The sequence below is a fragment of the Opisthorchis viverrini genome, assembly GCF_000715545.1.
Source record: "Opisthorchis viverrini unplaced genomic scaffold opera_v5_1, whole genome shotgun sequence".
In the NCBI taxonomy this organism is placed as follows: Eukaryota; Metazoa; Platyhelminthes; class Trematoda; order Opisthorchiida; family Opisthorchiidae; genus Opisthorchis; species Opisthorchis viverrini.
In genome coordinates this window covers 4,417,027-4,441,924 of record NW_008751657.1, presented here as the reverse complement: position 1 = coordinate 4,441,924, position 24,898 = coordinate 4,417,027, and the positions used below count along the sequence as shown (strand labels likewise).

General features: G+C 44.9%; 1 protein-coding gene across 1 annotated transcript; it reads right to left on the bottom strand.

The window, feature by feature from the left end:
* Positions 1 to 1,365: 1,365 nt before the first annotated feature.
* Positions 1,366 to 24,385, bottom strand: T265_00068 (hypothetical protein; the record flags this gene model as incomplete). The annotated part of the gene is made up of 6 exons (XM_009163725.1): positions 1,366 to 2,181; positions 6,810 to 7,688; positions 14,726 to 14,957; positions 23,928 to 24,040; positions 24,074 to 24,161; positions 24,196 to 24,385. 6 exons carry the CDS (start codon positions 24,339 to 24,341, stop codon positions 2,083 to 2,085), a joined length of 1,557 nt encoding a protein of 518 aa, XP_009161989.1.
* Positions 24,386 to 24,898: the final 513 nt, after the last annotated feature.

Sequence of the window (24,898 nt, the reverse complement as noted above, 5' to 3'; positions counted from 1 at the left end):
AATCGTCTACTTTGACTGGGCACATCCGCCTTGTTCTGGATCTAACCCACAAGCCACTTTCTTATAAGTAACAGGTGTTTGCTTTTTTATTAACATTGCGTTTGAAATCAGGGTAACATATGCTTTACAGACGATAAGAATAAGTGTCGTAAGTTATTACTACGGTGATGCCGAATTTCACTAGAACTAAGAGGGGACTTCCTTACAAATGAACACCTTCCCCCCATTCAGGACGGTCTGTATGGTCAACAGCAAATACGTGGACGAAGAGTATGCACAAATAGTCCAACTGGCTACTTCGGTTATTGTCCGTTTAGCTCCATATGAATGGGTAGATGCTCCTGAACTTTTAGTTATGCTCAGGCTCCAGTAGTATATGGGCTGACAACAAGTCCGAATGTCGTACTTCCAGACGCGTTTGCCAGTAATCGAAACTGTCACTGTGTATTTTTTCGGGGGTAAGATGGAAGTACTTGAACCAGGTTTTATTGATTCATGGACAGCGGACAAAAACGTCAAGACTGTCACTCAGCAGAACAAACTTTGTGCTAGAGAAGTACACCTAAGCAAGGACGAGACGAGAATTTGGCGGATATAAAACACTTCACCTCGGATCAGATTGGTCAAGAGAAATGACGGTGACACTTTTTCGTAGACATAAGACCAACCGAACTAATTGAATTTCATCTTAAACAACTACCGACTTTAAGGATATCATGACTTTTCATGCAAATTTGGAAATGCTGAACCACGTCACCCCCAAAAATGGAACCTAATGGCCCGAAAAAGGCTTTAAGTAACAAATGGTCATCCAAGAGGAGTTGAGGCTGAAGACTCACGGAGAGCAATGCGCGAGGCCACAAAATATACAGGTGGGACAACCAAACCCGTCAGTTCGTCTCCAAGGGGCTCTACGCACGTTGGCTCAAGCGGTACTACTGTTCGGAAGACCAACGAATATGGCAATCACCCTTAATAACACCAGGGGCTATGTTCCGCTTTCGTGTCGATTCGGCAGAGCGTACCTAGGTGGTACTATAAAGTACCCAGTAACCTCCTGTCTACAGAAGCATATGGCCAAGTGTGCATCACGAACGGGTAAGTTAAAGGTACATATTGTCCGACGTCAGGTGTATGTATCGCGCTTTACCAATCATCGCTCAGGCTTTCCACCCCTTCCAAATTTCGTCTAACCCATGCGATGCAGCAAACACCGAACGGCACCTAAGTCCTCATCTGAAAGGACGAGATAAATTCAAGTCGCGAAACTTCACACCATGGGGAATGAGGATAGTACTCTGAGATACCAGCGACAAATCAAGCCATTAGAATGGACAGGCAAGGCTTAACTGAGATGCGATGATATTGGCATTGTATCTTTGCAAGTCTGCGACAACATAGAAACTGTTCTGACAGGCGACACAAGCTAGACAAACTAGGCATCAAAAATACATACGGACATAAGTAAAACTACGCAACCAGCGTCGTGACTTCGCTGGAAATGAAATTGTTCTCATTGTGCAGAAATAATCAGGAGTGGGGAAACGTCGTCGTGAGTGGATGGAAGGCGTGCAACGGAGCATCGGTCGGAGTACACACTCAGACGTGGAATGTTCGCTGTTGCATGAACAAGGTGAATGTGAGCGACGGATGTGTTGACAGAGAGACAGCAACAGCATCGGAACAGGCACCCACAAAATATACGAAAAGGAGAAAAAATAAACACTGAATAAAATGATAAAAATTAAAATGACTATTCGGAGTATGGCCGGAGGATAAATCATCACAAGGATAAAGACCACAGTGAATGTAGAGTGGATGGAAAGCAGGGGAACCGGTGTGTGTGTTGGTTCGAACCAGGTGTGGTCGTTTAATGAAGCCAATGGTTGAGTGGGGCTGTGTAAGCTGGGTGAGGAATCTGGAACACGTACAAATGCAATGGATCATTCCATTAGCGGGACGACTAGCGCACTGGAAAGTGGACAGGGGGAGATTAAACAGTCTCGTACAATAACCGCAATCCTAAACGACGGCAGATCAATAAAGATGGATATAGATATTCAATCATGTATACATCGGCAATCAACGTCCGAATGGAGCAAAATCGGAGAAAGATTGATCAAAAACCGTCTGTGGGTTCGGACAAGGGGCTTCCGTTTTTGTAGAAGGGAATACTCCGTTCTGTATGCGGGGATGGACACAAATGTAGAAACTAGTGTGAATAATGGGGTGAAATTGATGTTAAACATGGTAAAACAATGTAGATGGATTGTATGCTCAAGTACTCAAGTGATTTGTACGATTATCTTTTTGTTGTAGAAACAAACTACACGTATCCGACCAAATGCAAATGAAAAAGCTGTAATCACATCAATAACGAGACATGATATGTCAGCGTTCGAAGTAAGTAAATTGCCTAAGCCCACCTCAGATTGCAAGCGATGAGAAAACCAATGTTCTGCATGTGTATTTGAGTTCGAATCCAAAAGTTTACGAACCCAGTAGGAATCCGTCCTTGAGCAGCGGATGGAAGCATGACATTCGGACAAGGCGAACAAAAAATCGCAAACCAATAGCGCCATTGTGCTCTCAGAGCATAACTTCCTGCCTCGTAAACTGGTTTGAAAAGTTATTCAAGTTCGAAGATAATGGTACTCCAACATAATATATAACACCCCCCGAATAACATACAGCACTGGCGCCAAGACAGTGGGATACATTGTGAAAGGACCGTATGATGGTTATCTGCAAACGTGACAATATACTTCACTGGACGAAAGTTGGATGAACCGTTTGTAAGGTATATATTAACAAAACCGGTTACTTCCCGGTTTCTGATGACAAATTTCAAGTGGATAAAGTCGAAGTTGCCAGTTGATCTACTGGGTAGACACGATTCCCCCTACAGCACAAAATGAACGGACCGAGTGAGCCATACGGACAGATGGCTGACGAAATCACACCTCACAATGCTTCGCCAGGTGATCTAGGTATTTTTTCCGGTATATTATACGGTCGATGATACATAAGGCGAGACCCTCAACTTCCGTCGTGATATCACTGACCGAATAACTGAAAGATCCCGGTTGACCTGCAAACACAGCATGAGCTGTACACAGAGCCACAACTACCGATCGAAGTCTCAGTTGTAGTTATCTATCCACACGGTGGTGTTGGACGACTCCACTAAAATATTACCTCGTCCCGTTCCACATCACCAGTGCATATTACCCGACTAGTCGAGGTCAAGTCACATGTTCCACGGAGATTGTCAAACGAGGAAATCTGAATCCATTTCTATATTTTTGCCAATCGACCGACCTGGTTGATTGGTAAAAAAATCCAGTTGATCGCTAGTTTGTGTTTTAATGTGTACCAGCAGTAAAGCTTAAGCCACATGCTTCGACACACAGTGATAAGGATGAGCATAAAATTGGCTGCTTCAACTCAAATGAATCTGCCAATTCGATGGAAAAGTAAAGTAGGACAGAAGATGGGCCCTTATCATGAAGCGGCAATTGTCTCGTTCCTGTTCATGTTTCCCTATTTGCCAAAACCTGAAAATTTGCCGAGAAATGGCCTCCCAGTTTCCATCACAACCATGCACAAATGGATTGGCTAGGGCCAAGTCATGTATTCTGACAGGAACAAAAAGCGAGTAGTTATGACTCGACCGACTAAGCTATCATTGGTCGCCTGATGTGACTAATCGGCAAAACGAGGAAATCTGTGAACCCCCATTAATCCCTCATAGCTTAGAGGACCGCCTTTTACACATTAGCTGAAACAACCGCCTTGTTGTTTTGGCGATCACTACCTTTGGACATCCCGACTTGAAAAAGTTTCTCCGCCCGGAAACCAGTCCGTCTCAACCGACGGACCGAAGATCTGCTAACCAAATTTCGTCGAGTCCAAAGTGATGCACCATGTCAAATGGAAAAGAAACAGTGACTGATATTGGTTCTGACGCTCATTAATTACGTGCTCAGGAACACTAAACAGTTGAGTGCATAGCAGAGATCATCGTCTTCAAATTACGGGTGATGTTTTCGAAAGATACCGTGGTTAAAGCTTCCGCAGAACCATATTAAACTATGAATTACAGAACTTGTACCGGGTTTACCTGAGAAACTTACTAAAAACGTAAAATGGGCGACAACATGATCTGAATTAAAGCGAGCACTGCGAATGGGGAACTAACAAACTCCGCTCCATAGAAACCGGTTAAGGACATTTGCATCTTGCAAACCATTCTCTAGAGCCGCTCACCTGCCACAATTGGAGCATTTCTCACGGAATTGTTTAGTATTGAATAAGGATCATAGTAAATCCACGAACTCAAACGAGATATAAGGCTACGTGACCTTTTAGGCAGTCGAACTAATCAGTGAATCTAAATCACAGGACTTCAACCGCACTGTGTATAGCAAAGTGAAAACAACAGAGCCAGTACGTCTATAGACACAGAAACCCATCTTTACAATGAACCCCCATTTACGCCGATGGAAACTTATGTTGCTATTCACTGCTGCTTGGAAATCTGAATACTTCGTGCTGACAAATCATGAACTAACACTGAGTTAGAAGTAAAACAGCCGAACGACTTGAAAAAAAAACAAAGGTAAACAAGCATTTATTGAATCAAAGTATTGCATCCAACTTCTTCGCTTGATTTCGTAGGTCAAAAAGAAAAAAAAGTGAACACGTATGATCGCGAGTGAATCTCTCCACCCATTATGGACAGAATCCTGCCCATCCAGGATAAACTGAGACAAGAAAATTATCGTGCACGTATGGTTGAACGCAGTTCACACTGTTTGCTCAACCAAGCTACGGTTTTGTCAATGGAAAACTCCAAAAAAGTCTGTCCCTATCCTCCTCTGTATCCCTATCAAAGCTAAGCATGGCAATCAAATTTGGCTCTAGTGAGCTTAAAAACGTGCCTGTTGGTTGAACATCAAGTTCCGCCTTGCACCCTGTGGCGTTTAGACAGCACCCTTAAACAAAAAGAAGTAGTCGAAATTTAAATCAACCATTGCAGTCATCCGGAAAAGTGGAGAACAATCGAGCAATGTTCAGAAAGAATGTCATACACTTTCACAAATAAAAAAAACATCGAGTATTTCATAAAACTATGGTGTGAAGTAGAAGGTGAGCAACCAGGCAAAGGTCACAGTTGCGCGGAATACATACGACATGTCCAACTAACGGTCGCAAATGATACTAAAATTCGTGTTTAAGGAGTCCTCAGACCCACTTCGATTCTGGCTTAGTTCCAAGGTTGTTTCTTGTAAGAAGAGGCGACTGCACCGCGAGTCCCTCCAGATTTCGAAAGTAATGGTGGTGGATTTACGACCAAGTTAGCGTCAAAAGTGCTAGGTAATTTACTGCTCCATTCGCAACAAACTGCTTTTTAATATGGCCTAAATATTTACAGGGACAAAAATGGGGAAACAAGAGGGGAAATCGTAGTTGACGAATGACACTGATGACTTTCCACGCCCAATCATTTTTGGTGGCAGCGGGGTTCGGACTAGGGTAACACTGAGACAAGAAAGTCTGTGTTCCTGGTGCATGTTGGAGTGTTTTAACAAACGTCCCAACACGAATGTGAACTACAAACTCCCGTAGCTTTGTTCACAAGATTCCAAAAACTATGGAAATCGATAGGATGTATCAAGAGAGCACAAAAGAAAACTATCATACTTTGTCCCCACTACTTCATCCAATGGAAAGCAATCAACCCACATCACTCAATCAGGGTTGCCTTTTCAATACAGAAAAGTTTGAACACAATACGGGCAGGTGTGAGTGAGCCGCTAAGAACCCTTGTGAACGTCAAAAAGTATGCGATCCTGGAAAACCCTGTTTTGAAGCACAGCTACGTCGATAAGCAGACCAGTTCTGTTATGTGTTGAACTAGTTCAAACAGTCACTCTCAAGGCATTGTTTCGCTAAAGATTCTACAGCAGAACCTCTTGTCCCAATGGATAATGAATCGTTCAACAGCACAAGCACAGAGCATTGCATTTCACCATCGAGAAACTCCTCATATAGTGAACATGGATATCGTGCACTAGATCTGTACAATCTTCACTCCAATGTAGATTCGAATGCCATTCGCTAATGCAGGTGGGACAGAGCAGGTTAAGTTGGCTTGAAACGTGAGCATCCCCTATGGCGAAACGGTATAGTAGACGGATTTGCCTGCCTTATCAACCCTTCTCGTGGGGCTATTTGTTCAACTATGCATCCGCTGTTCTGTGCAGCCAATAAAACGAGCGGTTCCGTACTTTCGACATCCTCCTGAACATGTGGCTGTGGTCAAAATTTGCTTGTGCTCAGGTCCTCAGTTAGCTATCAGAGTAATCAACTCGTTCGCGCTGAGATCATGCGGCGTCTCGCCACTATGTCCTTACTCTCCCAGAAGAGATGCAATAAACCTATAAAGTAGTTTGGAACTGCATGTGGTGTGACTTGAGGGTAACTGAGCATGATATGAAGCGGAATCATGGGACTGAGTTGAATGGAATTTGACAAACAGAGGTTGAAGAATATAGATTAGCAGAAATTTCAAGGACAGTGAAATGCCTATACTTGACAATAATTGTTGTGTATGGAACATAAACCGGCAGTTTTCGAGGTAGTAGGAGTAACGAATGGTTCGATCGAAGATATAAAGAATCTTGATCAGAAGTTTGATCACGAGACTATAGCTCCGCATTCCACGACAAGATCAACATTAACGAGCTTGTATGGTGTTCTGTAGTGTGCGTAACGAAAGATACGCATTTAGTTGAACAACTCACCGTCGACAAACCGTCACTTGGGTTAAATACTCCACTGGAGTGCGAAGCCCACGGATATGATGACTTCCCATTAGAAGTTCCTGACTTTTCAGCTGTCGAAAACGGATTCGTACTGTTGCTCGGCCACTGCGCACGTAGTTGGTGGTCTGAAAAGAATGGATTCCGCGGAGTGGGTACGACAGCCGACAGTGGTGGAACTGAGATTGGTGCGGTGGTAAAGGGAGAGCCGAAAGATTGTGGTGTCGGAGGAACAGGACTGGTGAAAGGATTAGAGGCACTGTACTGTCTGGGTACGGACGAAGTGTTCGCCACAGCAGCGACAAATGGGTTCTGAGATTGTTGACTCATTTGGGTTGAACTGAAAGTACTGGTTGGGAAAGCAGAAGACAGCGCGAACGGCGCGCTGGGTGAGGTAATGGGGGCAGAAGGGCCCGGAAAGCGAAAAACAGTCGTAGATTCGGGGCGCACCGGAGCACTTGACGCAACCGCGTTTTTTAGAAGACCATCGAGTTCTGCAAGAGCCGCGTACTTGTCACCAGTTTGGGTAGCTGGCGGGAAAACAGAACCACTTCGTTTAGAGTTCAAAGGGGCGTTAGTCAAGACATCAAATGTAGTAGTGCAAGCTGATTCACTGAACGGTTTCGTTAGAGCGGTATTTGGACTGGGAATGGAAGGTGCTGTACCCCACGGAAAGTCTGCAAAGAAATTATCCTGTGTACCTGTAACCCCAGAAGGAGCAGACGATACAGAAAATGCAGCGAACGGGTCTTCTACCGTGGTCACTGCTTTTGGAGAAGAAACTAGCAGGGTGGAACGAGAAGACTCCAACTGGACACCGGAACACGGGCCAGAACGCGGTGGAGATAGAGGAGGTGGGTGCTAGATGAAAATGAAAGAGATAAGAATGATACAGAGTGAAAAATTCCCCACTCGGAACAAAACAACATGCCCATCGTTCCATATAGGAAACACAGTAGCTTTTATCTGATATGGCATCTCCGACAGCAACAGACATCTTTACGGATTGAGTGTTTATTTTATTCTCCGTATTTTTGTCTGCGCTGAATTTACCAGAGAATTATTAGAACGAAGTGAATATCCTCATTCCCATGAATTCATCATATGATATTTTCCACTTTCGACAACCGCCCTGACCAAATAATTTTTGTTGACATGAACAGTGTCAAAAGTACTGGTTATTGACGCTTTAATGTCTCGTTTCCATCGTAAGTATCCAAAGAAAACCCACTAGAAACTGTTATGGATCGCTGTGAGAGCCCTCTATATCCCCTTAATAGAGATAATTAGGTGAAGATTGCCTGATCATAGTCCACATTCATATATGTGTACTTGGATTATCAAAACATCAACCATAACCAATCTCTAGGGCTTGATGTGGCTGCATTGTTGTCATTCTACGAAGACAGCAGATTGGCGAAGTGTGAGTTTAGACAAAAACATAGCCGAGCCGCAACTCAGTCGATCAACTGCAGATTTTACCTCTGAGTGCAGGGGCTTAGTTTGGCATTGTGCAGTTGAACCAGAAAGTGTGACGAAGATATCGAAGACAGGTGTGAGTTTCTGCTCACGACTGATCATAGCAACGAACACAGAAAGTGAGCTTATGAGAGATAAACTGGTGCGGAGACATCTGCAGATTTCTTATGCGCAGGCATGGATGGCCACAGAACATGCAGTTTGTACACACTACTCGGGGCATTTTGTGAAGGGCTAAGTAGTTGGGTCGTGATTGGTTTTGACTGGTGGAAATCGAAAAAAGCAGAGGAACGACACGGGGAACTTAGTAAACTAAAGTAAGACTTCTACCAATAGTTGAAGCAGTTGTGGTTCCACTGTTACTTCCTCCTTATCAGGGCGGGTTTCCAAACCGGTATAAGCTATCCCTCGGCAAGAGAATGAGCGGAATTCGGATAGTGACCCTTCGCCTAATGAATGCTCATCATTGTCTTAGACAGTCGATAAATATTGAATAAAGACGGAAAGAGAATTACGGTCCTAAATGATGTGTACATAACTGGCACTGTGGACATAAGGAAAAAACAATAATTCTGAGAGTGTAGGGAATAGCCGTCGTAATAATGATCGCGACTAGTGAAAACTTGATATATTTGTCCCCCATACTACTTACGTGATCATGTTTAAAGTATTTTCGCACAAGTGAAAATTAACATGATGCTAGGACTATAAATGGGGCCCAAGTGGTTGGAGCGCGAATTTACTGACCGGAAGGTCCGTGGTTCGAACCCGACCTCTGCCTCTCGACTTGCCCTGCCTAGGCTTGGGCAAATTGGCAGTATCACAGCCCTCGTGCTTCATTCGGGTAGCATGGAAGCTAGGCACCGGAAGGGTGCTACAACTGAACAAATATGAACAGAAAAATAAATAGGAATCCAAATTCTCACCTGTCACACGAAAGCTTATCAAATTAGGTGCTCTGTGACTCTTGGCAAAATCCGTTTGTTGTTGTCTCTTATTCTATCTTCCTTTCAGCTGTTTGGTCGGTCACTCTCAGACTTATCGCCACGTAAAAAACGTTGTCTACGATATATCAAACTTGAATCCTATGAAAACCGAATGGCAACTATTCGGTCAACTGTCCTATAACCTAGTGTCGAAAGTAATCCAACAGGAGGATACAGATACCGACAAAACGTACGGTTGGGGTTCCAATGTGGATAAGACTGGCATGAATAGTGGACATTCTGTTTTGCGTGTTTGAATTATCAGAATGGTCGCATACCATTAAAGCAGAGTCCTCATGATACTCTTGATACCAAAGTATTAACTCATGCCGAAGCATGATCAGGTGGGAATTTTACGGATTAAAATTGCGTTGTGCGTTGTGTAGTTGGAAGGGTGCTTCAGGGCAGAACAATTCTACACTTACTCGTGTGATTCTGGCGTAAGCAAACTGAGACGCACATGACTTAAAACTGTAGCCTCAGCAGACAGCCTGCAGAAAGCTTTCGACAGTGCTGCAACCAAAACGTGAATAGTCATTAATAACTCTACATCCATATAGCAGGGATCAACGACGTCCTTTCGACTGAGCTGAACGATTTTAGTTCACGTAGCAACTTATATTATGAGGAAGTAGTAGGGTTAGAGTTGTCAAAAAATTCCCCTGTTAAGGGTATTCGACACTTTGCTTAACAACCCGATGGTCGAGTTTGCAGGACCGAGACAAATTTATCTTTTCAAAGGGGTCGCATCCGGGAGAGAATACAGCACCATCGTCAAACCTATCATCTACTTCGACTTGAACGCAACAAAATTTACGCGTGGATGAGCGTGGTCTGCACTGCGTCGGTATTTTGCCAGCTCCCTAACTGAGTTGTCCGTTACGACCATCGGTGGTTGTAGTTAACCGAAGTGCAGCCTCAGCACCATCATAACCGTACTCCTCGGTATCATCAACAGATGACCCATTACCAGATAAATCGGCTCACTGAATATCACAAGAGCTTCTTCCACATACAGTTTTGTGACGCTTTCAGCAACAACTGTAACCGCATCGATTTCGTTTTGCCGCATTCAGACATACTGACAGTGCTTCTCGTGTCTCATCAGCTGTCTAGCCAAAACAATCTTGGAGACTGTCGGACACTTCTCAGGCCTCCCAAAGCTGCGCACAGCCAACGTGCGAACCAGACAGTATTCGCTGTCACTCGATCGATTTCTAAAAGACCAAGACACACGGGGCCGTTTAAACTAGTGGTTTCATTCGTTCACCCGTGAGAAATCGTACGCAGCATTGCGTCTCAATACATGCACTAAATACGTTAACCAACGGACAATCGGCGGGGGTGTCCCAGTCCTTCAAAGGCACGAGCAGTGGAACCGTTGGGCTGCCTGCGCCGACGATTTTCTTACGAAGTAGCTAGCCTCACTAATGAAAAAGGGTGAGACGTCGTGCTCTAACCAGTGTGAAATGGTCTAAAGATTTGACTTATTTACTCATCTGAATACCAATTTGGTTTTGATGGGAAACTCACCTGGAACCCAGCCGAATCTTTCTTTTATGTTGATCTAAAGGTTTTTAGGCTTTGGTAGCACTGAGAGGCTATGTTTGCAGGCAAAAATAACCGTTTGACTGTGCGAAATAAGTACCCTCCCCGGAAACATCAACACAAAACCACTAACCCACCGATACGCACCACTACGCCTCCAGTGGTGATGAGACGTTTGCAATCAAATTGCCTAGCTCAGCGAACAAGCCAACGACCACCTACGTTACCTGAGCTACCAACATTTTCCTCCATAGAAAACATCAAAATCTAATACGGCGCGCGGTATCTTCACAATTCTTCAAGGATCAGTCCCGCTAAATCAGCTCAGTGAACAAAGCTAACATCAAGTGTAGCAACTATACGACGATTCGGTGCGTTTGATGGGGCTTTTGAATTTAGTTGCGACCAAACAATCCGTTGACAGAGTATATGCCTTAACCGGAGTTCCAGTTCAAAAGCTAAGTATGCTCGTGAAATCCCCAGTTAATATGGCAATGAATTGGAGTCTGGAAGACAATCGAGTCGAAGACGTGGATTGCTCATAATAATAAATAATAATCGTTCAGCTGTAGCGCCCTTTCGGTGCCTAGGTGCCGTGCCACTCGAAGGAAGCAAGAGGGCGTAGATACTGCCAGGTTGCCCAAGCCTAGACAGGGGAAGTCGAGAGGCAGAGGTCTGGTTCGAACCACGGACCTTCCGGTCAGTAAATTCGCGCTCTAACCACTTGAGCCATTTCATGCCAAGAAATTGATGCAAAATACGCACATAAATTGACCAGCAAATTTGAAAGCTGTAGCTATAATGCACGAACGGACAGAATCAATCGAAAGACTCAGGACAGAGTGGAAATGATAGTTGTTCCGATCCACAAATCGGTTCATTTCGGGCATAACATCCAGTTTACTTCCGCTGTGGTTGTTACCCACCTTCGTGCTGTTTCCACATAAAATATCAGGGTTGCAGAAAACTAGTTCCCAGTTTTCCCAATTCTATATTCCAACCCACCGCGGTGTGTCCAAGTAATAAACACAGACAATAGATCGGTCACATATTAAGAGTGACCAAGATAAAGCTCAACCGTAGCGACTGTGTGAATCCCTTGCATACTGATATACCTAACGCAGTCCACCACTAATTCACACCGACAACGATTGTTGGTTTGTGGGCAGTTCTTGGCAATTGAATTGCATACGTTTCTTTTCCAAGTGTCACATACAGCTAAAAAACAACAACCAAGCTACCCATATTTTGCGAAACTGCCACAGCGATAGAGTAAGTAACTACCAATTATATCGACATTACGATGAAAAGATGAAAGTAACACCGAAAATTGAATGGTTAACGCATTTTACCATCATGGGTGAGATGGCCTCAAGAGTACTCTGTGTGTGGTTGTACTGAAGTATTGAACTTTTGTTTTTCTCGAAACTCTGGGGGCAGTCGAGTTGCAATCCTCACTGCGCACGAAGGCAACACAGCCAGTAATGCCAATATAGCTGTCACCGTTAAAAAAATCGTGCTCGGAGGCATACTTGAAAATACAGCATAAAGGTACAGTGCGAAACGATCCTCAACTAAAGCCGAATGACGGTAAGTTCGAGATAGCTCAGTGGTTAAGACGCGAATTTAGTGACCGGAAGATTCGTGGTTCGAACCCAACCCCGGCACGTGGACTGCTCCTGTCTAGGCTTAGGCAACCCGGAGGCATCTCTCGGGAGGAATGGCAGTTGGGCACCGGAATGGCGCTATAGTTAAACGATTAGCATTAGTGTGAGTGTTAGTAGTATGATGTTGGTGCACCACTCCACGACAACAAAACGGAACAGGCCTACGAGGAAGCTACGAAAGTCTTGACTGAGTAATGAGACAGAGAAAAACATATACATTTCGAACGTACAACCATTGATTACCGGCCACAAAATGTGATTGATGCGACGGTACCAGGCCTGTGGGTACGCATAAAATAGCGACGGCATCGGATATACAACGAAAGGAGCAACGTATTATCACGCTCGTTTCGATACACTATCACTGTAAACATGTGACCGAGTAATGAGCACATTGTGCGGCCCTGATTGACTCACGTGCACTATTCAAAATGATACTGTGCTAGGCACACGATTAAGGTCACCCGTATTTTCTGATCATCTCTGCTTACATTCAACTCCGTACCTTCATATTTCATTAGGATTAGGACCCATTTTGAATTCACACGTACATAATTCCGAAAACACAAAGATGCGTGACGAAAGGATGAGAAAACCTACCACAACGATTGATGCAAGCAATCCTGATCTATGTTAGCAACAATCAAAAAAGAGTTAAGCGTTCTAAGATCACAAATACAATGTTTTCGACGCTACTTTTCTTCATTGGTCAGCCACATTGGCGCTGAGTGACGCCTCAATCAGAGTGACACGGAGAGATGAAGAGGAACAATTCAGAGTGAATACAACAATAACAAAATACCCATGAGATTGTTGAAAACTCTTTGACGGCTGACTGCTGAGTAGTCCGACTTGGGTAGTAAGCGCATTCCAGAGTTTTTATCAACCTTATTTTCCTCCTGAACGCCATATTGTAAGCAACTGACAAACTACGCTGATTCGCATCTAGTGAATCAACTGAATCTCTCGTTTCTGATTTATGAGGCGTATGGGAGAGCCGCCACCAAAAAGTACCACCAAAGAACATGAGAATAGCATTACAAACTTAATTCGTGCTTGCAGATTCCACCACGGAAAACCCATTTTCTAAAGCAATTCTACCATGAACCATTTCAGCCAGACCAACAGAAGTTCCATTCATAGATCTACATTTCTCTTAAAGTAACCAAATTAAAGGATATTGCACCCCATGAGTGGAATTTAATCTTTGAACGGGAGGCATTTTTCAGCCGAAAATGGAGAGCGCATATCCATTTACATTGTATGCATGTGACGGATCAACATGTAGTCGCGTACTGGGGGCACAAAAGACAATACAAGCGGGAATACCATTCGCCGGGACAGTGCAGCCTGACGGAAGAATAAAAGGTTGGGCAGGGTAGGGCTGAAATAGTGTCGAAACAACCTCCATATACATAAACATGCGAATCTCGTTTGGTCATCGCTGGTGTAGTGCCAAAACCAAACATGAACAAAAACCGAAAGATGGTGCAGGGGAAATAATGAGACAGCGAATCAATGCATCACAGATATTGAAGTTGAATATCCTCGCTTGGACCACAGTGTTTTTAGCAAGGAAGCTCGTTGAGAGCACTTGCTCGATAAGGAACTGTCCGGTGTGTAATTGCGAAAATGGAACAAACTGCACCTTAGGATTGTGCTGAAAATTCTCAAAAGGGTGGGAAACAATGCAATCCTGGAAGGTGTAGCAAGGCACCGCGCCAGCGTAAGTACAAAATTAGAAAGAACCACTAATGGAAGCTTTAACGATTCCGCTCAAAAACCATACGATCCCTCTTACGTTGAGGGGTAGACGGAAGCCGGCAGAATATTCCACCGATGGCGGGTTTACCGTAGAAATATGAAGGTTTCACAATCACTTCAGGTATTGGTACAAAGTGCACATTGAACTACCGCTGAGTTGAAACTAAGCGCTCCGATTGAAGCCATGAGCCTGCTTTTGGCTGTGAAAACCCAGATAAAATTGAGTGGACACCAAGCTACACACAGTTTGCTACCAGGATAAGGCGTCAGCTTCGGGAGGATATCCAATTGCCGCCAAACAACTGGCCTCAGCCAAAAACATGGTGGGGATGAATGTCTACTCAGTCAGTGAACTCATGTTCGTTCAGTTAGCGAAATTGGTACAAAAATGCACTGTACAGAAAGAATCACTGGTAGAAGTGATATTAAATGCAACCAAGAAAACACAACTGACCGTCTGTAATCCGTTTGCAGAAACAGGAGGGCCTAGGGAGGCGGATGACGTACTGCCTATGCTGCTGCTCGACACCGAAGCCTGTCGTGAAGGCAGTAACAGACCAGCAGCGGCGTTCGTCGGTGGATTACGCGAGCATTTTTGTTGTGATCCCCCCTGGTCGATTCTATCTAATATTTGCTGATTTTCTTGAATTGCCTCGGTATCCAGATCTACGGTTGGCTCACGGTACCTGAAATTCGACAGATGACGGAACCAGCATATATGCGAATGTTTTACACAGACATCACTAACGTTTCCGATACATAGTAAATGATAAAAACGACTAAAAACAGGACAATAGGTGAAGTTACTGATGGACACCAATGCGTTGCTGATGGCTATCCAAAAAATCAGCGGAGAGCTGTGATGGTAAAGCTTCCAGATTGTTTAGCCGGAAGAAGTTCTGTTTTCCGATTAGGTCACGAAATGTCGAACAACGCAGCGGAAGAATCCATAGCTTTCGATGAGTACAGTTAATTGTATATCAATGTGATTTTTATTGGAGACTCAACTGGATCCCTCGTTTACGATATTCTTCAACTGAATGTGCTGCATACAGGGTCCCTCATGCTTCAGTTCGTACGATATTTAAGACATCGCAGTATATTTTCATATATTTTCATATTTTCACCGGGTTTCTGGAAACCTTTCGATAGCCCACGACCGGTTTTGCCCTTATTGGGGCTTATCAGTGAGGCGCAGACCCCAAGTTCCCGTCTACCTTATATTCTACTATAAACCGAATTGGATAGACGTCGACAAATACACTCAGTTGTCGAAAAGTTTCCAGCAGTCTTGTGCGTAGTTACCTTTATGAAAATTCGGAGATTCGTTCGCAGCTCTCAAATGGTTAAAGCGCGAATTTACTGGCCGGAAGAGGGTCCGTGTTTCGAACCCGACCTCCATCTCTCGACTTCTCCTGTCTAGGCCTGGGCAACCTGGCAGTATCTACGCCCTCCTGCTTCTTCCAGGTGACATGGCAGCTAGACACCGGATGAACGATTTTTATTTTCACAGCTTCTCAGTCGAAACTATAACACGCGTGCAGCGAGAGACTAAGCCCTCCTAAAGACTGTGCCAATAGCGCATAATTTAAATCAGTGCCACTGACCTATGGAGGCGGGGAAATATGGCGGGCAATAGGGTGCAGCCATTTGACTCCTGGTGCTACTGTACACAGATGCGTCGGTTTCCTGGGAAAATCTACTTATACCTCCGTACTAAGGGTAAAATTTAAAACTTTCGATCACTCTGAGACATTGATTCCAATGATACTTTCGTGCAGTCGAAGACTTCGGTGACCTTCAATGAACATGAACATCGTAGCCAGTGAATCCATTTTATGCAATTACGAAGGTTAAGAGTCACACAGAGGTACGTCTGCGAGTTAACTTTGCTACTACCTTAATCCGGAACTGTTTTGGACCAATGGTCGAACGACCATAGTGTAGTTCACTCAGTTGCATTCATTGTGATATGGTTGAGTAAAAAGTGTAGACAGTATACCTCTCTCCGTTCACCCAAGACACCTGAAACTAACCAATGCAACCCGGCTGACAGTGACCAAAATGGCATGGGAAAAGACAACCCGGCTGACAGTGACCAAAATGGCATCCACAAACAATGGGAAAAGGAACTCAAAAAAGGTTCTTGAAACGCAACGAGCTGCTGAAAGGGAGCTGGTACTACCTGTAGTAAGGCAACCCTGTCAGTCTAACCACAAACGAAAGACGACCAGCGATTGAATAACCTGGACAAATAAATGGAGCGCTGAGTAATAAATCTAGATTATGAACATGATTGCATGCTCAAGAGTATGGTTTAACACTCCGTGGAAGCAAGACACAGGCCAAACGATGCCAGAGAACTATGGTAGGTTCATTCAAAAACACTAGTCTTGTTTCCCGCATCAAAAACAGAGAACAATGTCGTCTGCATATTCAACATCAGTGACGTTTCGTCAGCAGCTACCTGAATGCAGGGTTTTGAAGACTTTGTAGTGTTCATCTCATCAGCCCGTCAATCATCAAGCCAAATCGGAATGGAGAGAGTGGGTATTATAGTCGGACGCCACGTTTTATGCGAACGATTTTGGAGAGGCCCTGTATAACCTCACATTTCGGTAAATGTGGGGATGCAAAAAGCTTTCATGATAGACAGCATTCCACGTTGAACAAAAGTATTGAAGAGAACATATTGACCAACAGTCAAACATGCCTCGAAAACCCAAAGATACCAAAGCAGTGGTTGGTCTACAGGAATGGTGTTGTTCTAGCATCTGATGAAGACTGGTCAACGCAACTCTTACCAGGCTGAAATCCCTATTGCTTCTCTCGAGCCAATGCTTCACGGGCATCATGAAACAGTGAAACACAAGGGATACCAAGAGAGGAATCAAGAGGAAACAAGATGGTCCCTCTCTGATGAAGCTGCTAGCTCAACAATTAAGCTTAGATCCTGAGTCAGTGCCTCCGATACGAAGCACATGACAATTTCAAGTGAGTCCGATGTACGAGCAAGAGCAGTCCGTTGTACCTCTTGGTTCGAAGTGGCCACAAAAACCGAGCATCGAGGGTCGGTTAGGTTCGATATGCCTGATACCGTCGCGACTGAAGTCGGTGCAAGACGAACGAGCTTCTTACTCCTAACGGATTAGCCTACAAGGAATGTATTGTTGGTACAGTGAGTGAAGGGCGAAATACGTGGAAGGAAAAGAAGAGGAGCGTCATTGGTAGCCTGTTTTCGTCTACACACCCTCTTGTACGCACCATGTAAGGTGACTCGGTTGATGGCACCATGCGACGGCCTGTAGATGCTATTCTGGACCCCGACACCATTGAATTCACACAGAAAACTCTCCAAAACCTGGTGTGCACTCCACACCCAGAGTGCGAAACGATTTAACATAACTGACAGGACCTGACAGAATCACTGAAGCACATAAGTGATACGCATTGTGCGCTCGACAGCTTAAAACAACACTGGTCCGTCGTGACATCGGCGTGCAACTCCAAGGATGCTCAGTTTTCTCCTACGAGTGTGAAGCCTGGTCTTCCTGAAGGGAAGGCATTCAAAGCCTGCTCGTCCCCAATCACCAATGCCTACTCATGGAGGGACAATCATGTAATGATGAAGAACATTCATCGACATGTGTATAGACTGGAGCGGCTCGACAGATCACGAAGCACAAGTACAATTCAAAAGACCAAATGCTTAAGGCACGTTCCCTAAATTCTCAATCACCGTCTTCTAGGAAGTTTTCCCATCTTGTCTAAGCTTGTGCAACCTGGCAGTATCCCAACCCTCATGCTTCGTTCCGGTGGCAGCTAGGCACCCAAAGGATGTTACAACTGAACGACTATTTACTTATTGATATTTTACTCCCATCGGAAGCACATGGAGGCAAGATGGCTCCGACCTCCCTGAATAGGACCGACAGGTTGAGAACGCTGGGTTAATTTGGCCTGTTGATATGGTGTTGAATAGAACGCAGTGAAGTTGCGAATTCCCATCCTAACTTTTGGGGCCTCCTTTTCACATACATATCAAGCTATGTGACATAGGCGTGAGAGATAGATCAACTGGGGAAACAAAATGTTGTTTTGGGGGAGGGGGACACTTTGAGCAGAACTTGTATAGCTTTCTCTGTTCCGCTGGACTAACCACTGACTGATATGAAGGTATATGAAGAAAGGAGGTCTACTGACCTACGGAATATCAGGGCGTATGAATAACAATGGTCAATTAGCGTTATCTTTATTAAGAGATTTGCTGAATGAATATGGCGGTACTTGTCTTGCACCCCTGTTAAACAAGACAGAATATTTAGCAGATAAACAAACGGAAAGCGATGAACACAGTTGACACAGTTTTCTTCGTTGAATATGACTTCTCCGGTGAATTGCAGTTTGCTCTCCACCCCAACAAAATAACCTAGTTCCTTGTAGACTAAGTAATTTGTCCCGCTGCTGGGCGCCTAAATTCTTTAGATGGAACTCTCAAAGAAACCCAAAACCTGTATCCTATAAAAAAAAGTGGACAGGCACTTCGACAACGGTTAAGCTCAAAGGCTCTACTTGACGAAACCGACCTGCTTGTGAAGAACAGGCTCCGCTTACAAGGGGGAACAATCGGTAGAAGTGCCTTCGGCGTATGGTTATATATCTGTTAAGAACTGGAGTGAATTTGCTTCAACTCACACGCCGACGTTCTGTGGCAGGTCGGATGCACATTAAGGTGTATGCCAGGGTGGTACGCTCGTCGCTTACGAATGGATCGCTCATATTTAAATACTGTGGCCCTTAACCACGAAACGCACCACACCTGTGTGTATGACTTTAACCAGCTGTCCCTGTCAAGTGCCAGATTCTCCCATGATATGAACTCAGAAACGCCGTTGATGGAAGTCACCTGAATTCTGTTCCGATATCGCAGTTGCGGTCGAAGTCTGATCCGCGCACCATTCCTTAAATGTTGATATAACTGTTGTTCCCGCGTCACGTCTTCATGTCATCTCACGAGAAGATGTGAAATAAGCAATGCGGAACTCAATTACAACGGGGACGAGCTACCGCCTCTACGACTGCCACATTCAGTACGACAATTGTTCTTGGAAACGGAAGTTACTATAGACTCATCACAGTAGACTTCGACGGCCTCTTTCACAAAGACAGAGGCACATAAGTTACACAAGCGCGAACTTAGGGCCTCGCTTTTATTCCTAAACAAGATGGAGGAGAGTTTATTATTACCAGCAGCTCGATAGTGATTAGTGAAGAAAAGGTAGCCGCGTATTATAGAAGTCACCAGAAGTTTCGGGTTCGAGGTCAAGGGCTCCATTGAGCGCCGGGAATCCAATCGATCAGCCGCACGTAACCGGCTGAATTGTCGCTAAAAAATACAGCCGCACAATTCAAACTCTTCTTTTTCAGAGACGGCGTGTACGTTTTAGCGTTGATTATTTCGAAACTTGTACGTATCACTTTGAACAGTCTTCGAACATTACCAACGTTCACTGTTATCTCTATCTCTTCAGCGGTCTGGAACCACCAAACTTCTCGATCCGCGTACTCCTTTTTACTTGATTTCTGACAATTCGACGAGCTTTATTCTAATTTCGATCAGTAAGAACACTTATCCAAGCCTCGGACAAATTTGGAGTTCCGATGTTTAAATACAGTTAGTTGCGTCGTTGCAAGCAGAACAGCCGACATCTTACACGGTTGAAGATATTACTTCCCAGTAAAAATAAACACCAGAAAGTAGACTGTCTGAAAAAGATTAGGAACAAATAATCGTTCGGCTGTAGCGCCCTTCCGTTGCCGAACTGCCGTGTCAACGGAAGAAGGTACGAGGGCTGGGATACTGCCAGGTTGCCCAAGCCTAGACACGAGCAGTCAAGACGATGAGGCTGGGTTCAGTACGATGTGTTCCAGTACGAAAGCAATCAGTAATTGATCCATGTCACCTATCGCTGATGACGATGTGGTCTGACTGTGTTTGGGGTTAGCTCATATTTGGGATGAACCGTGCGGCTAAGTGGCATTCGTTTTTTTTAAAGTTAGTACAGCACATTATTAGCCCGTAATTAGCGTATGAGACGTATAAGACGTAGATGCGCCTCGATTTCAACTCAAGACGATCACCCTACTGAGCCTTAGCAACGCCAAGTCTACCTACCTGCATATTCGTATCTTCGTTAGCCACATCTGAGCTCCTGCTCTGCCGTGATGAAGCGCTCTAATCGAGGTAAAACATTTGTCTTTGATAGGATAAGAGCTACAGTTTGTCTAAGACTAAGCAGATTCAATGAAAAAGTAGTGTTCATCAGCGCGTTTGATGGACACTCTCAGACGTTGCAAAACGAACCACGCATGAGTAGCTATCATTTGATATCCAACGACTTACAGCTCAATACCAAACTCAGAAGAACCATTTACGGTGGTTTCCGGGTCACCAGAGGTTCGCAATCAGAAACGAAACCGGTAGACAAGCATGTTCAAAAATCGTATTTGGGTCATGAATCCTTGTTTTAGGAGAGCACAAATCGGTGGAAAGCGAGTCTGGCGAACAAGAAAAACAGACTATCGTCCAGCTTGTTTCACAGTGCAAGCATTAAGGGTCGCCAGGTGAACCGAGCATCTGGAGCTGAAGAATGACTTCGAGGTGCCTACGGTAGTGGCGGCCAAATTAATCATAGATATTGCAGCTAACAGCTATTGAGGACTAACGGATGTCATTCCTCAAGAAAGGCCCTACGAAGATGTCGCTAGCAATGTGGTGAGGCAGGAAAACAGAACCAACATGTGAAAGGAAGAAGCGAGGCGTCAACAGTAATCTGCTATTCCCTACCCCCTCCCTGCTATATACCAGTAATAAGGCAGCCAGGCTGATGGCAATACGAGACGGTATATGTGGCATGAGATTATTTATAAGTGTGAAATCAATGGTTGTGTGTGGACTGGAATACTGCCAGGGCATGGGACAACACAGCATCTGGCTTAACTGTGGCCGGTTTCACCTCACGTTCTCATGTTATGAACTGCCCCGTGCGAACCTTCGGTCAACAGTCGCTTGGAAAACAACACTTTCTTCGGAAAACGGTGGTTGTGTATACGTAAACTATGCCCCAACCACCTCAAGCTGACAAATTTAATCTACTGCACCACCTCGTTGCGGAGCCGCTTCAGCCACATAATTTGTACAACAAATAGACACTGGTGACCAAACGCTTGAAGATGCCCAACATTTACGGATGGGAAGGGCCAAATCCTAACAATGGAGTAGAACTGCTCTCAAAGTTGTTTCATATACATGGCCCTTTAGCCTCAGCTGAATTGGCTCCTGACGCTATGAATGACGCAAGTTGGCGAACGCTACTCGCGTCTTGATTATTCGCGCATCTGCTTCATGTTACTAAACAACCATAGAGTATGCAGTTGCCAACACACTCAATTTCACGAGAAGCACAAGAGGATCAGAAATCTCGAAGTAAAACTCTGCATAGTGAAGGTTCGAAGCACATTCCAAAAATGGGACCACCTCCTACACTGACTAAAGGACTTCGCGCGGACAAATAATCTCCAAGAAACAAAAGGATGTACTCTACATTAACCTCTCTCCAGACGTGATTGGAATAACTAGACCCGTTGTTCCTTGGTGTGTATTCCATCATCGATGACGAAATGGACGAGAGGAGAGGGGGATATACCAACTAACTCTAGCTGTTAGGACACTTCGGGACAGTTCTATGTATACCCTAATCCGACCGGAGTCAAAAGAATTAAAGAAACGAAAAAAGTTCACGAACGTCAAGGTCACCCTCATCTCACCAAAAATAATTAGGAAACCTGATCTATCCACAGAATCAAAGGCTGCTCCAAAATCGAGAAAAGCTGTGAATGTCAGTTACCGGTAGGTGTGGGGCGGTTATGGCCGACATATTCTTAAGATATGACCAACGCAATTGCCGTGAGGTCGAAATCCTGCTTGCTGCTCTCGGTCTTGCGTCTCGTGAGCCCAACAGAGGTATCGTAATGTAAGGGAAGATATTATCTGTGTTACAACACGCGCGAAGTATTCCAGAAATCAAATAAATTCTGAGGAAATGTGTCCGGCACCAGGAGCTGCGTTGGTCAGGCAATGTATTGCGCATGCCAAACCATCACTTGCCGAAAAGTGCCGTTTACCATGCCCCATTCAGAGTAACGGGATCAGAGAAGTGGCAAATCATTGATCTGGCAGAGGGGTATGGAGGAGATTACAAAACGTTTGAGTGTTGTCGGTGCTACACGTCTTCCAGGACCGAGTGACCCCCGTCGTGCCTGGAGTGAGACACGTTGCACGATATGGCTGCGAATCAATGTCGATACCTTTCTTGTTCTCCCAGATTACTTGAATGAGTGTACGGAGGTGTACGCACCTCCGAACGATTGCAGTAAGCTAACAATAAGTCCCTTCCAGTGCACTTTTTTCTCCGCAATAAGGCCTTCAAATAAATCAGTTGTACGACTGCAAAGCATCACTATTGAACACTGATTTCATACTGTTGCCTAAATCATCGAGACGGACAAGCAATGGAGATGTCCAGGTTGAGTTCAACCTGAGTTTCCCACCGTTGAGCTATTTGGAACTGTATTGTAGTTCGAAAGCTAGGAATAGAACCCCTTAAAAGAACCCACCACTCGCCCACTGAGTTGTCCGGTCCAGCCCCAAAACGACTTCCTTTGGTGCGGTGAACTTGGAGGCACCACTCATCCCCAAAGATCCGTGAACCAACCACAAATAAGCGTTGGTGGGATTGAAATCTCTCATGTTATAATTTCTCAAAATGTTGACGCATTTTATGCCTGTGATACACGCATACAAAACTCTAACGTAGTTTTACGTCACACACCTCCCGACACAAACTGCCTTTTTACATTTCACCCTCCGGATGTCCAAGGACTCGGGGGCAATGACGCCAGGTTTGTAAGGTGTTACAGTCGCATAGTCCTTGAGCTGGACGCAGTTAGTCGGCTGGATTGCGGTAATGTTGTCTCTGTGGTATTCAGTTGTTCTTCTCAGTCAGGTCGACGTCAGTCGATAATACAAGAATAAGTCACGTATAACGCTAGCACACACACTAAGAGACGCGAGACGTCAGGCTGAAAAGTATTCGTTCCACGGATGTCCACTTGAGCTTGTCTAACTTAGGAAAACACAGGCAGTGTCGTCCGTGTGCGGGAATAAGTTGAACGCGGCTGAATGAGTCCAGCGAAGGCTCACCTGTGGCTGATTAGGAAGAAGGATCACATAGAACAGCCAAGGGATCTTTTTCTTGTGCGCCAGCCATCAAGTGTTTCTGACCGGGAAGCTTCGACTGTGACCACGATTACAGATTATAGAGGGATGCCGTAACAAATCAAAAGGGCCCTGTATTACGATTTAGAACAGTCCTACCAACAATTATGACGCATTCAGACCGGCCTGACACCTGATAAACATTTTTACAACATGAGTCAGTCGAGGACTACACTGAGTGATTTGGAAGAAGAGTAAGAAACACTTTGGACTAGAGGCCCTAAGCAGCGGTTAGGTGGCCACTAGGAATAGCCACTTATGAGCGCACACTAGGGGTCCGATGTGAAAACTAGTAACCCATCGAAAGAGGGGAACTTACCACTTCTGCATCTGATACTTTTGCCGCAGATACTCATCACGAGCAGCATCTCCTAGTTCCTTCTCCACGAATCCCTGATCGTCACTCAGCGCCAAATATATTTTTCTGCATGCCTGAGAGAATGTAATTTACATGGGCAGCCAGACCTTATTTCCGCGTTTGCGTAAGAAATCCATTTCTGACTGTGAGAAGTTGGACATCGATATAGATTTAACTCGGTGATTATACTTTCGTCTACAGAGTCGAAAGGGTGAGAGACAAAACTTACAACGCTCCTCCGCATGTGGTGCAAACAAAAGAACCTACGGTGATGTTGACATACGTTGGTCCTCTCTGGTGGCAATCAAAACAGAATCTGTTCTCCTCATGCGCAACCATGGCGCGCAGGATCTTTAAGTTGCGCTCCTGCATCATGAAAGCCTCATGGACTGCCGGCACCGGACCAAGCTGGATCTTACCTGGTGATTGGTTAACCGCCAGTGATAGCTCAGTTCGGGTCACAAGTTCAGTTCGTAGTGACCTATTTTGGGTGACGGGGAAATTGGTTTAGTGGTGGCGATAAGTGATTGGCTCCGGTGTGATATTAGTTCCTCATTTTTGACCCCTGGAATCTGTACAAGTAAGAGGTCGTCAATCAAGACCGTCACGGCGTCTCTAGAGTACGGGTGCATGAGGAAGTCCAGGCTAATCATCCAGGGGTCGTTCTCTAGAGAAAGCAGGCCAACAAAACGGGCAGAAGGGCTTGAACACGAATTAATCCGCGCAGAGTGGATGTGCGGAACGGGAGGCAACCGAACATTTGAACCCACGGATTGATACGCAGGTGGGAGCTTTTGTTCAAGTCTCCCAGGTTGTTTTTTCTTGTCACTCAGCGGCTGCCATTCACATGAAAGGCAACCAGTTTTGTGCAACCCATCTTCCAGCAAACGAATTGCCTTGGACTTCGCATAAAATGTTTTTCGGAGTATTCG